Here is a 14,577-nt window from a genome sequence, read left to right on the forward strand (position 1 = left end):
CGTCTTTAACCAATTTCCCAGGTTATAAGACGCCTAACGGTAAGACTCATTCAGCCACATATCATGAGCGGATATTGCAGAGCCTATCCTACCACAAATGTACCCGCACCAATGAAAATCACCATCAGGACAGCAGCTGAGGCAGTCCTCAACCTCGTAATTTTGACTGTGAGACACTGACCACCGGTGGACTACCAGGGTGAGAAAATGGCAGCCAGAGAAGGGTTTAGAAGGGAAATGCCATTAACTCAAGGTATGGACGAAATAACAACATTCGAAGGCAAAGAATAGACTCGGGCAGCGCAGGACAAGAGCGGGGAAGGTCAATGGGAGGGAGCTTCGTCCTACAGTCGACCTAAATAGGATGTGTTGATGATGATGATGAATAGGGCCTCAAATTTTGTCTTCATAACGCTTTCGAAGAAATCAGAGAAACCACTCTCCTAGCCCAATTAGAGGGGGCTATGAAAATAAAATCGGACGGGCCATCGTATGGAACACTGGCTACCCCTCAGAAAAGAAACGACTGCGCACCATAATAGATGGCACCATAATAGACTTGCCATCGATCCAGCGACTCGGCCTAATAACTCTCCTTTACCAAAAACATGGATCCGAACCTACAGAGAACAGGAGATATGGCAGGATCAAGTTTATTTGAGGAAAGTTACAAAATCATGCGACTCCAGTGTACACCGACTCCGGCATGTGCGAAAGTATCACAGCAATTGTCCTAGTTGACTACTTCAACAATCTTTGTGACTGCATGGCCCTTCTATGTATTTGAACAAAGAAACAGAAATTGGACTCTCATGCGATGCGACTAGCGGCAGTATCGAATAGAAGCGTAAACATCATTACAGACCCTCAAAGGGCGTTGGCCTATTTTCCGCAGGCAGAATACTTAAGCCTTTCGGTAAGATACACCACTCCCCAATTCAGAAAGTTAATAGCGTCACCTGGACGCCCGGACACAAGGGTCTGGAAGAGAACTATAGGCACCAACCAAGAGGCACGCGAACTCGTATACCGTGCTTCTTGTGACCACGACTACCTCACTCGCCTTCAAGAACAATGCTAAGAACGTCTCCTCATCTTATGAGTAGGAACACGATTCTTCCCCTTGCTTCATGGGGGTCTCAATGCCGAAGAATCACAAACTCTGTGGAGGATACACCAATACAAGTATTTAAAAATCTATGTGGGCGAAGGTGTTCGGTGGGAACATGTCACACATTAACTTACAACACTGCTAAAATCTGGGAAGCATCCATCCCCTTCCACGCAACCTAGCCATCTCCAAAGGCATTCTCAAGGGAGAACAACTCAGACGTTACATATTCCACTTCTATCGAGACATGGGAGGCAGCTTTGACCAGCTCGTTACCTCAAGATCAGCCCGAGTTGATGAGAGGGCAAGGGAAGTACCCAACGCCCTAGACTTCAGGTTCCATCCATGAGCTCCGTTTTCCTAAACCCCAACTATTTCTTCCGTAACATAGATGTCCACTCTATCTCTATCTCTCTCTTCTCAAAAAGCAACAATGTACCGTCCAGCATAGTCATCAGAGATTAAACACTTCGAAACATTGCAACTGACACCTTCTCGTTCAAACTGCCCCTGCAGCCGCATCCTTTCGCGATCATATCATAAGCCACCGGAGAGCAGAGGGCCCTTGTCTCTCCTGGGCCACAGTGTTTAAAAACCCCTGCTGCTAGTCTTCCTCTCCTCGCTGGCCATGAGTGCCTGTGAAGCATAGATCGTAAATGCAGCAACTGGGTTCGAAAACGCTTCCTTGGAGTCGAGTGACTCTATCGCGTCTTACATCTTAAGATTCAAACTTAGATGTCACCTCCAACTTTTTTGTTATTATTTTTGCAAGCTTTATTCTTATTTAAAGGAGGAAAAAATAACCCATGATAGCCTTGCGCTCAACTTCACACTTAATTTTTGAGCGAGCCTGCACCAGCATGGCTTGGCATGGCAGCATGCTTGCGCGTCTCTTATCGATAACGACGAGCCAGCACTGCTCAGCGTTGCAAGCAAAATGGGCCCTGTCAGGTGCGAAAGGTTGGGCCCGCAACTTGCTTGTGCTCTGCTGCGCAGTGGTACTGTAATGTGCAGCTACAGAAATGCAGCGCCGTTTACTCAACAGGCACTTGATCTAATGGCAGGCGTACTTCCAAATCATGCACAGACCTCTCAAACCTGGCAGCCAGATGACGTGGCGTGACCTATGTGACATGACCTAAGGCTGTGTGTGACCTATGCCGTTCATATTTCTTTGTATCCCACTTGCACAGTTACTAACTTGTTTAAATGCAACGCCATTGATTGATTTTAGGGTTTTACGCGCCGACGCAACGCAGGCGATGAGGCGCGCCGTAGTGGAGGGCTCCGGATTAATTTTGACCGCCTGGGGATCTTTAACGTGCGCTGAAATCTCGTACACACGGGCGTTTTTGCTTTTCGCCTCCATCAGAAAAGCGGCCGCCGCGGCAAATGCAACGCCATACACAACTTCTTCATGTCCTTTATTCGCACAAAACAGTGAGGGGGCAAGAACAAAAGAAACTGCTAAAGGTCTCCTAAACGGCAAACGCAGTCTGTGTTTGCCGCATCAGCGAACGCACTGACCCTCCTCGCTCTGCTTTATGCAGGCGTGCATAATACACACGGGCACAAGCTGTCTCAACTACAAGCCATCCCATCCTTGTACATCCCATGCATCTGATATGCGGCACGCGCTGCCAGTTACATCTTCCCGAGTTAAAGCGAGCGGCTGAAGGTGACATGCCTGATCTGCATTTTCGCAACATGAAATCACAAAAGAGGAGAAACTGCTTTCTCTCTGATGTTGTTTGAACCGATCCACACAGCGAATATGTCTCGTGAATGTATTTGCAAATCCCTGAAATTTGGACTGCTGAGAGATAAAAAAAACGTAATTTTATGTTCCTTTATTTTGAAAATTTGCTGCACTCGTCTGCACCGCAAGTAAATTGGAGTATGTGATTCAGGTGGCGCCCCCTACATTTACAAATCGAAGAACCCAGTGTCTCCACCAATTCCATACAGGAGATGCCTAATGCGCACCCTCAAGCCTTAACCTATTCGCATCAAATGCTCCTGGGACTCGAAAGTATCCAGCTCTAAATTAATGAACTCCAATCTTTTCTCAGCCTGTTTACGTAAAACGATGGTGTGTAAACACAATTTTCAGTTTGATACGTTGCTGAACGTTTTTTGATCCATCAAGACTGCGAAAAAAGAACTGTTTTCGTTTTCGAAAATTCTCTTATTTTTTTTCTCTCCAACCTCAATGCGGTGTGCACTTGTGGAACTTTTAGAAAACGGGCACGCACTGACTCCTCCCGTGGAGGAACTGGGCCTGTGATTGGTGCAGTGTTGCAACCAAGGGCGCCTGCCACGCGTCCAGAGGTGCCCTGCCCCAAAATCCGACTCTTGTGGCGGTCCGTGCAGGTGCGGCCGTTCCTGCGCGGCGTCTTCCCCATCGTGTGCACGACCAACGCGTGCGGCTGCTTCGCCATCTTCACGTACACGCTGACCATCATGGACTTCGCGCACGACTGCGGCTTCCGCGGCTACCAGGCAGCCATGCTCATGACGGCTATGTCCATCGGCTGGGCGCTGGCCAGCGTGTCCTTGGCGCCGGCCGTGGACGCCGGGCTGACCACCAAGGAGACGGTCATCTTTACCAGCTTCGTCGTCCAAGCGGTGGGCTTCGCGCTGATGGCGTGGCTGGGCCACCTCTATGGCTGGCTCGTGACGGCCAGCGTGCTGGTGGGCTGGGGCCAGGGCAGCCGCGGCTTCCTGCTCTTCGTGTTTGTGCCCGAGCGCTTCACCAAGAACCAGGTGCCCGTGGCCTTCGCGCTCATGAGCCTCTCCTGCACCGTGCCCTTTCTCGTGCGGGCGCCCATCATTGGTGAGCCTCGTGCGCCTGCTGCTGGCGCTGCAGAGACCTGTCCCTTCTGGCTTACGTGACCGAGATTGCTTTTACGGAAGCTACAAAATCCTTACTCGTAACGCTCATCCACGGAGTTTAGTTAACTAAATGATTCTACCGCGGTATACCGGCTGTTGTCAACAAAACCTGAGCAGCGTACGTAATACTGTGTTATGTTGCTTTAATGAGCTCAGATTGTAAATGTATATGTTGGTTTAAACGTTTATGAATGCGTCTACCTAAATTTGCTGCCATTTTTTCTACTATTACGCACGTTAGATAATTTCTATCTCGGGGCACTGGCCCATGCATGGAATTTATGTGCACTGAATTGTTTGAGCGTGAGACAAGTTGTAAAAACGAACGCTTGGCATGGCTGCAAGCGTAGTGCACCTCTAATAAGTTGTGTTCAGAAGTAGTGTAGCTAAATAATGTCATCATCATCATCATCACTAGCCTATCTACGCCCACTGCAGGGCAAAGGCCTCTCCCATAGATCTCCAATTATCCCGGTCCTGTGCTAACTGCAATTTATCCCCGCAAACTTCTTGATCTCATCTGCCCATCTAACCTTCTGCCGCCCCCTGCAACGCTTGCCTTCTCTAGGGATCCACTCTGTTACCCTTAATGACCAACGGTTATCTTGCCTTGGCATTACATGCCCTGCCCACGTCCATTTCTTCTTCTTAATTTCTGCTAATATGTCCTTAACCCGCGTTTGTTCCCTGACCCACTCCGCTTTCTTCTTGTCCCTTAAGGTTACACCTGTCATCTTCCGTTTCATTGCTCGCTGAGTCGTCCTCAATTTAAGTCGAACCCTCTTAGTGAGCCTCCAAGTTTCTGTCCCGTAGGTGAGTACCGGCAAGATGCAGCTGTCATACACTTTCTTCTTCAGGGAAAAAGGTAGGCTGCCATTCATTATCTGAGCATGCCTGCCGAATGCACTCCACCCCATTCTTATCCTTCTAATTACCCCTGCCTCATGGTTGGGATCCGGGGTAACAACTTGGCCTAAGTAGATGTACTCGTTTACCACTTCCTCGCCACCTATCTCAAACCGCTGGGCTGTCCCGAGGTTATTGATCATTACTTTAGTTTTTTTGGATATTAATTTTTAGGCCCACGGTTCTACTCTGTTTATCCAGTGCGGAAAGCATGCTTTGCAATTCGTCCCCCGAGTTACTTAGCAAGGCAACGTCATCAGCAAATCTGAGGTTACTGAGGTATTCTCCATTAACCCTTACTCCCACCTGTTCCCAATCCAACTTCTTGAATACTTCTTGTAAACATGCTGTGAATAACATTGGAGAGATTGTGTCTCCTTGTCTGACGCCCTTCCTTATAGGTATTTTACTGCTCTCCTTATAGAGGATGATGGTAGCTGTGGACCCATTGTAAATATCCTCTAGTATATATTCTTACATAATGCTCATCTACACCCTGGCTCCGTCATGCCTGAATGACTGCTGAGGTTTCGACCGAGTCAAATGCTTTCTTATAATCTATGCAGACTATATGAAGGCCTAAAGGCCTCAATAATGTGTTGAACGGCTATTATGAGGCTGAACATATAACACGAATTGTTTGCCAGTGATAGGGTTGCCACCTGACCGGTTTTGGACCAGCCCGACCGGTTTTTTAGGCAGCGGGCAGGTTGCCGGTCTGTATTTAAAACCGGCCGGCATTGGCCGGTTTTTTGGCTATCATGCTGCGGTTATTCCTTTTTCTGTCTTTTGTAAGCGTCAATACAGCAACTATGATGATAAATATGGGTTGACAAGCTGTGCAAAGACACGCGAGCAGAGAAAATACGAGGCCAAACGCGATTCCCGCGATTCCTGAGATGCGATTCCTAAGGGGAGGAACAACGCAACGAAATGCCTTCGGCACGGTCGGCAAGTGCGGTTACTTTTCAGTGCAGCACATTCGGAGCAATAAACAAAATCTCAACCACTTTCAGTACAAATGTTATGTTGATTTCTCTGTAGGAAAACATTACAATAAATGGCATTGTAGGGCCAAAAAAAAAAAAACGCGGCTCCTTTTTTCCAACACAAATTCACCCTTCTTTATACCCCCCCCCCCCCCCCCCCCCCCCACTGAAGGGCCGGTTTTTTCTTCGGGGAAAGTTGGCAACCCTAGCCAGTGAAACGAGAGTACCTGCCGTGGAAACGCAGTGGCTGCGTTTGACGTCATGTGCATGACGTCATGTGCAAACGGAGGTGTTTGTATGATATTACTGAGCTGATCGGTACATTGTTGACGTGATAGGTGCACTGAGATATGGCATGTTTCCGAGAAAATGAGAGTGATTTGCATTTTGTTAGCGTTAATGGCATGTGCCATTTGATACATCATAATGAAATGCTGTCTAAGTTACATTGCAGGTTAGAAATGCGGCGTAAATGGTTTGGTACAATACGCAGTCATTTGCAAAGAGTCTTAGGTTTGTTGTAATGTTAATAGGCAGGTCATTTATATATATGAAAAAGAGTAGAGGAGATAGGCTTGCACCCTGCGGGACACCGGACGATACGCGGTTTAGACAAGACTTGTGCTCATTAGCCGAGGTGAATTGCGTGCGTCCCTTTAGGAACTTTAGGAAGTGTTCGATCCATGATATCAGGTTAGAAGGGATGTTTAGTGATGATAGCTTAGCTTGTAGGTGGTTGTGGCTGACGCAATCGAATGCTTTAGAAAAATCCAAGAAAATTGCGACTACTTGATGGTTATTGTCCATTTCCTGTAGTATATCATGTATGAATTCGACAAGCTGGCCGTCTGACATGAGAACTGTTTACGAAAGCCATGTTGGTGCGGATAAAAAAATCGATTGATTGATTCTAGGTAGGTCATTAAGCTTGAGGTGATTATGGGTTCGAGTCGTTTGGAAGGTATACTCGTTAAGAAAATCGGGCATTAGTTTGTTATTAGTGAGCGAATACCGGAGCGAATACAATGGCACTGTCTGAGCAACCTTCCAATCGTCAGGAACGCAACCTGAGTGCAATGACTGGGTGAATATTATATGTAGAATCAGGCTGGAGTAATACCCAGTGTTTTTTTTTAGAATTTTACTGTTAATGTGGTCGCAGCCTGATGATGATGGTAGCTTAAAGGGACAGACAACCGATTTTTTTCGCGTATATGTTCTCTAGCTCATATGAAAGCCAGCGTTTTATATAGCCCGGCAACCACAAGCAAGATCAAAAAATTCGATTTAAAAAGTTCTAGAGCGTTATCAGCAAAACCGTTTCTCGTCAAGGTGCTTTAAGTGATGCCCTTTCATTTGGGATAGAGAATATATACTCGATAAAAATCGGTTGTCTGTCCCTTTAAGCTTGTTCACGTGCCTGCGTTTTGATGAGACCAGCAAGAAAACGGCCGATAAGGTGTCTTTGCCGAAAGTTCGTAGCGTTAGGTGCTAGGCACCCAAGGCAGCGGAACTATACAAGAATGTTTACTAATTGATGGCAAATGTCTCAAATTCAGCCTACAACCACGTCATCAAGCCATATCCCTTCACTAATTTTGTTTTCCTTTAATTGCTAAGGTTACCATTTTATTTATTTCATCTCTATAACGACACGGACCATCTTCAAGGGCTGTGCATTTCATGGCGAGATGCTCTGGAGCTTCGGTCACTTGAGAGTGTGGTTTATGCGTGCAGGCTACGTTCGGGACACCCTGGGCAGTTACGTCATGCTGATGGTGGGCCTGACCGTCATGGAGGTAGCGCTGGCCGTGTGCTGGGGTGCGGTGGCTTTCCTCAAGTGGAGGCACCAGACGGCCAAGCTGCGCATTGCTCTCCCGTTCGCCTAACGCCGCACGCGCGAGCGTAACTCCGCCGAAGCGACCACTGGACGAGCAGCGTCCACGCATGTTCATGCTGCGCTGTGCCCGAGGAGCGGACTCACCACCCCGTGCACAAGCTCAGCGACGATGGAAGTTGACACTCGAAAGTGTTTGGTGTACTTCTCGGCAGAGGCGTAGCCAGAAGATTTTTCTGGGGGTGCTTTCCGAAAGTTTCGGGGGGTGTTCTGACAACCAATTACCCCCCACCCCTTCCCTGGCTACGTGCCTGCTTGTATTTACATGCACAAGCGCTTCAAAAACAAAAGAAAATAAATATATTTTTACGAACTCTCGGTACCGGGGAACGAAAAAAGAAATCAAATACACTCCGTCTGATGACGACGACGGTTCAAACGCGAAGCTTTCTTGCGTGCGAAAACCAAATGATGAAGTACCAAAGTCAAAGCCGCTGCACTCGAAGTCCGAGCGTCAACGATCAAAGTGCAAACCGTGTGCGAGTCAAAGTCCAAACTGAGACGACAGGAAACAAATCCGTCACGAGAAAGGTGGATGCCCCCCCCCCCCCCTTCCCCCATCGTCGTCGTCCAAAGTGAAGCGTTCAAATACGCTTTAAAATCCAAACTGTTTCGACCGTGTCTAGGACAAACGTTGACTTCATAACGCGAGGAGTTCGATTCCGACCACGGGAAGAGTTTTTTTTCTTCTGCCATCATCATCATGTGCCCACCCACTTTGTAAAGTCGTCTTTCCTGCAGTTCGTTTTGGTTACGACACCGCCATGAGTGAGAGAAATAAAGCTTCGATATAAAAGACAAAAAGAGAAAGGACATATAGAATTATCACACCTCGCACACTAAATACTTGCTATCCTGCCCTTGTGCTGGAAAGTGTCTCCCACTATGTGTGTCACAAGACACGAAAAAATTTTGTCCACTTGACGAAGGGTAGGGAAGGGGTGCGGATGGGCGTGACAGAGAGATCACTTCATAACACGGTTTACGTTCAAATAGTGTGTTGGGATGGGTCGAGGGAATAGAGAGGAGTACCCGCCGCGGTGGCTCAGTGGCTAAGGCGTTGCGCTGCTGAGCACGAGGTCGCGGGTTCGATTCCCGGCCGCGGCGGCCGCTTTTATGATGGAGGCGAAAAGCAAAAACGCCCGTGTGTACGAGATTTCGGCGCACGATAAAGATCCCCAGGTGGTCAAAATTAATCCGGAGCCCTCCACTACGGCGCGCCTCATCGCCTGCGTTGCGTCGGCGCGTTAAACCCCACAATCAATCAACGAATAGAGAGGAGTGAATGAGAGGAGAGAGGGAGGAGGTGAGCTTGAGCGGCGAGAACGTGTCAGTGGCAGCGCAGGCAGCGGTAATAGTGTTAATATAGTGGCTAGAGTACACACTACGCTAGGGTCGGCGGGTTTTGGGAACCGACTGGGCAGGTGCGCAATCGTTCCTCGCGGACGGGCGGCCCGCCTCGCCAGGCCCGCGCATTCATTCCGGTAAGAGGTGACCTTCCCCGCCGTGCCCGCGCGCACGTGCACAGTCGGGTACCGGTACCCGCCGATCCAAGCGTATCGTACGCTAGCCGCTATGCTAAAACTCTCTAATGTTATGTGATCTCCCGGTCCCGGGAGTTAGGGTACGGCTAGGTAGACGTAGCTAAAGTGAACTGACATAGCTCGAGCACGGCCACTGGATCTCTCCGCTTTGGTAAGATTGAGTGGCCGAGATGACCAAAGAAGGGAGATCGAGTGGCCGTGACTCGAGCTTCACGGTCGGCCACCTCGTTTGCGCTTATTCCTGTGTGGGCGGAGACCCACAACCAGACCACAGTGCGGGGAAAAGGTTTGCGGGATAGAACGGGAAGGGCAATTTTATAAATCTGGCTGGCTTGGAAGTTTGATGCCGGAAGTTTGAGTTTCAGGTGGTCGTCTACTTGGCCTTGCTCGCAGGAAGAGTTGATCAGTTTAAGAAGCGCCTCATGTCCCGCAGCAGAAAGATTACGCAGGTCCTGCCACGTAACCCCGTCATGGCCAGTGGCCGAGCAAGGTTTGCCTTGTCCCAGAGCCACCTGGAGCTCACCCTTGGTGAAGGGTTCGTCAAGTGACTCCTGTAGGTTGGGGACTGAGAGGCAGGGTAGACGCGACAGCTGTGCCTTGTCGCACGTGGCGTGGAGGAAGAACGTGTGGATAACATTGTCCTCAACGTCGTATGGATCTGTCTGTCACATCAACTCGTCAACAATAGGAAGTTTTGATTTCGTCTTGCCCGCCAAGCTTCGAAAAATGCTCCATAGATGGGCAAGACCTTTCTCTTGGCCCAATCGATGAGAGAGATCGTGCCATTTCTCTATTTGGAGCGTTCTTTAATAGGCGTTAACAACTTTGTTTCTTCAGACGTATCAGGTCCCGGTGCCGTTTTCCGCCCGTGCGGTACCGCTCAGTAAGGCGCTCGGCTGTACGAAGGAGGCGGGTCTTGTGAGCGTCAGGGACCTCTACATCGACTGTGCTTGTAACAGTTTCAAAAGCCATATTCCTTCATCCGTGACATTGTGTACAAAGTCGAGTAGAGCGGGGTCCTCGTCCACGTGAAAGTTATCTCGAAAAGTGTTCCAGTTGAGGGTTTTAAGGGTATTCCGTTGGCGCATCTTCTTAATGTTGATAGGAATAAAAATTGTTGAATAAAATTGTTGAATTGTTAAAAAAATGAATAAAAATTGTTGAATTGTTGAATGAATAAAAATTGTGGGCGGCAAAAGTCCCAGCAGACGCTTGAGGCAGGACAGAATTTCACCATGTGGCCCAGTGTATGGCAGTTGAAGCATACTATCCGCTTCGGTTTGTATTCCGCAACTCTCACCAGTTCCATGTAGTACTTAACAACTCGCGGAGGGACTGCAGAGTTGAAGGTGATAATGGCGGGGTCCGACTTCTCTGTCTTCTGAACTCGTGGTATCTGGGCCTGTTCGCAGCGTAGCCAATTAAAAATGTCAATAAAAGAAAGAATACTTATTGTTGAATTGCTCAGGCCTTAGAAGTCCGCAAAACGGCGTTCTTCGCATGCCGTATCGGCCCTACTTATACATATACGCCGTGCCAATCGTGCAATTCGTCCTAACCGTCTCAGTAAACACATTTGCTCGCTTGCGCTGCAACGGCATTGGCTGACTGGCACTCCTTTTGTTGCCCACCAGTATCGGCATTTTGTCACCGCCATTTTCACTCCACCATCCTGCAGTACCTACTCGGCCCTCTAGGCACGGCGCACACATTTCACAACGCGTATACAACAGGTGACCGGGTGCGCCCGCCACCGTTTAGGCTAGACTCAACTCCTAGCAGTGAGATCGGCTACGAAGCGAACGCAGCATGCACGCTCGGCTGACGCTAGCTCTCCCGGCACGTGCTTTATCTTCCTCCGTTCTGTCGCTCTCTGTCCAAGGGTCGAGGACGCAATTTTTTGCCGGCGTGCCCCATCTATTGCTCATTCAATAACATCAATACACAAAAAGGAGATGCTTGAAGAGTTGGGCGTTCGACCACACGCGTTTCAACCAATGAGCTCTGTCAGAGCGAGCAGACCGAGCGGTGGCCCGAACGGGAAGGGGGGGGGGTGAGGATAGGATGGGCGTAGCATAGAGCTTGTCGAAAAGCGACTAAAGGTGGTCCGAGCGGAAGAGCGGCTGCCAGCGCCGCACCGCGAATAAAAAATAAACGTTCGCACGCCGTTCCCGGGGTACAGCTTTCAAGGCAAGGCTGACGTCCTATAGGACGCTGCGTCAAGACATGGCCAGTGTGGATCGGCCTTGGTGAAAACTTGTGTGTTGGCGATGCAATCATCCTCATGTTCCAGGAGAGTGAATGATTACAATCGTGGAGGCGCTGTCCATACATTCTAGAAATAGAACTTCAACCGCACGAGGAAAATGCCGATAGGGGGCCACGCTGAACGCCCGCTCTCCCGTCGGCTCCGCAGATTAATCGTTTTAATTGGAGAAAGCGTTGATTGCCGTCTCCACAACTTGCTGTGGTTTCACCGGAAGACAGCTGGACCCCTTGGGTATCATCCTTCTAGGCATCCTTCCAACTTTGTTTTCTCTACAAGCCACCGAAAGACTGGACCACGCCGCTCCCAAGGCTATGCCTAACCAGGCCTAGCGCTACAGCCTTGTTCCACGTTTTCTCGCCACGCTGGCAGCTGCGCATTGCCGCCCTTCGCTTGCCCCTGCGCCATGGAAAACGAAGTCATGGGTGAGCCCATCGCTACGGCTTAACTAGCCACGCCGTGTTGGGCGCACATTCGCCGCAAGCTGAAAGCCATCCGCAACGTAGAATCTCCGTCGCAACAGGCAAGTGTCTCGGCACAGCATGCCCGCTCGACGCCGCAGGGCCAGAGAAGACCCACACCGCGAATCGCTCCGATTGAGTCGTTCCCCCGAACGACGTTAAGATTGTCCTGCGTCCACGAGGCGGATTAGACTTAGCCACGCTTCCTGTAGCGGCTCTCGCGGACACAATCCAAGCGCATGCTCAAGTAACTCCCAACTGTGAAGACCAGATCCGCATTCAGGCAAGATCCAATTTTATCGTGGTCAGCACTCCTTCCGAAGACCGAGCGCTGAAATACGCAGCACTATCATCTATCCTAATCGGTGAGCAACGCTACGAGGTAGCAACTCGTGTACCAGCGCCAGCAAACACGGCTCTGGGTATCATCTTTAATATCCCCGAAACGGACACTCCTGATCAAATAGAACAGAGTATCTACAGACTACAACTACAATCCTCACCTAAAGATCCTCGATGTTCGCCGCCTCAACACCTCGAACATGGCGCAGATTCTTTTCGATGGGCCACACGTGCCATACTGGATTCGGTACAGAGCGGCTACATACAGATGCAAGCCTCTACGCCGGTAGACCGAAGCCTGCGCCCGGTGCTGGCAGTCGGGCCACCGCCAGGATGTGTGCCCGAACAGACAGACTGCACCCCGCTGTCGTGGCATCACCGACGCCCCCGAAAATCATCCCTGCACTCCGCGGTGCATAGTATGCCGAGGAACCCACCTCACGGGCTTAGCGGACTGCGCGCGACGTTACAGACCGAGGCCCAAACCGCTTTCCTATGCGCAAGTCGTGGGACAACAAAGCCCTCCAACACTTGACTCCTTCCCACCGCTACAAGCTAAGGACCACAAGAAGTCACCATCCAAAACGGCCAGCAACGAGCGACACTCCAGCAACCCTCAACACCTGATGCACAAGACACCACCTGGAATAAAACGGCAACAGGTGAGCGGCTCACGTGTGCCTCCCAGCTCACAGCTCCAACCCCCTCCTGTCATCCGCCCAATTAACAATCCCCTAGCTGATGTATTACGAGAATTACAAACCATGAACGGAAATCACCGCCCTTAAGGAAGAAAATGAAACTCTAAAACGAGAAAACTACATGCTCAAACGTCACCCTTCCCCTAGACAAAACCCCACGTCGCCTCCTCCTAAGCGCAAAGCCCTCTCGAATTCACCCTCAGAGGAACCGCAGAATAAACCCCCCGAACGGCCGTCCTCGCAAACAGAAACACGCTTCGCAAGACTTGAATGTACTGTTATGAATCGGCCAGCGCCGCCGTACTTTCCCGCATCACTCCACGGCTGTGCGGCGAAGCGACTGCGTGCGCCTTTCTGCCGTCAGGCGCCACCATGTCGGTGACAAGTTTCGACAAGCCGAGCCAGACGCTTCGCTTTCGGGCGCATTTCAAAACTTCGGCGGCTGCCGGCGAGGCTCGTCTCAACGCTCTTCAAGGACACAGAGGCCCCGCGAACTCAGCGGAGTCCTCCTCTCTCCCCTCTCCCGGACTCAAGTGCGCCGAAGCTATGAACGGCTTACGAACTCTGGAAAGAGCGTTGTGTGTGTCTGTGACGTTCGTGGCGTGTTGCAGCTTGTTGCGTTTTTACCGTTACCGCTTTTGGGCATAAATAGACCCCCGCAAGCGTTGTAAACCATTCCTGTTAGAGCAGCGAATCGATGCTGTCGCTCTGCTCGAGTCCTGTATTGTAACCTCGCCCGTCGGGGCATTGTTCTTTGGCTTCGGCTCACCTCTCGCTATGAAGTAAACAGTTACGTTAGCCTACTGCTTCTGGACTTCTTCACGGCTGCAACAGCGGCTGGCCGCTCGCATCATACACGCTACCACACGTATGTGGGAAGCCACGGAGATCGGATCGGGTGCCCCCGCCCGGTCGCAACAACTGGTGTCAGCGCTGGGATGACACGGTTGCAACAACTGATTGGCAGCGGTCGGATGGCAACTTCGTAACACCTGAAGCCAGTGGTGCGAGACCCAACACCACGGACGTCAAGGCGGCTTCGGACTTCGCAGAATTCACGGCGGTCAAGGGTGAGTGCGGGACTTTTCTTCACTGAGTTTTACCAGGCTTCTGAGGATAGCTGGTAGGGCGTGTGTTTTTGTCGCGTGGGTTATTCGCGCAAAACATTTTTTGGAGCAGTGGGCATACAGTACTCTAGACCGGCCATGAATTTGAAGGCGTTGAAAAAACCGCAGTTGTTGGAGCTTGCAAAAGAGTTGAGCTTGGATGTTACGGACGCGCTGAGAAAGCCAGAGCTGATACAGGCTATACTCGCTGTTGGGGCTGACGATGACGAGCTGTCTGAGTGAGTGCATTGAGACGATGAATGACAGGGAGACCGCTAAACGTCAGGCTGCAGAGGCAGAGGCGGTGCGCCAGCGTGAGGAACGCCAGGATAGAAGGCGAGAACAGGAGCGACAGCATG

General features: G+C 50.3%; 1 protein-coding gene across 1 annotated transcript in view; it reads left to right on the forward strand.

Moving 5' to 3' along the window:
* The window catches only part of LOC144153732 (monocarboxylate transporter 11-like), a 42,232-nt gene extending 34,121 nt beyond the window's left edge, over positions 1–8,111 (forward strand). The window contains exons 5-6 of the mRNA XM_077685424.1: positions 3,485–3,947; positions 7,639–8,111. Of these exons, the coding sequence (XP_077541550.1) occupies positions 3,485–3,947; positions 7,639–7,790 (615 nt within the window). The 3' untranslated portion in view covers positions 7,791–8,111. The remainder of the gene's footprint in view (positions 1–3,484; positions 3,948–7,638) is intronic.
* The last annotated feature ends 6,466 nt before the right edge of the window (positions 8,112–14,577 follow it).

Source organism: Haemaphysalis longicornis, unplaced genomic scaffold (assembly GCF_048455015.1).
Source record: "Haemaphysalis longicornis isolate Haplotype H1 unplaced genomic scaffold, Haemaphysalis longicornis Haplotype H1 scaffold_1, whole genome shotgun sequence".
NCBI lineage: Eukaryota > Metazoa > Arthropoda > Arachnida > Ixodida > Ixodidae > Haemaphysalis > Haemaphysalis longicornis.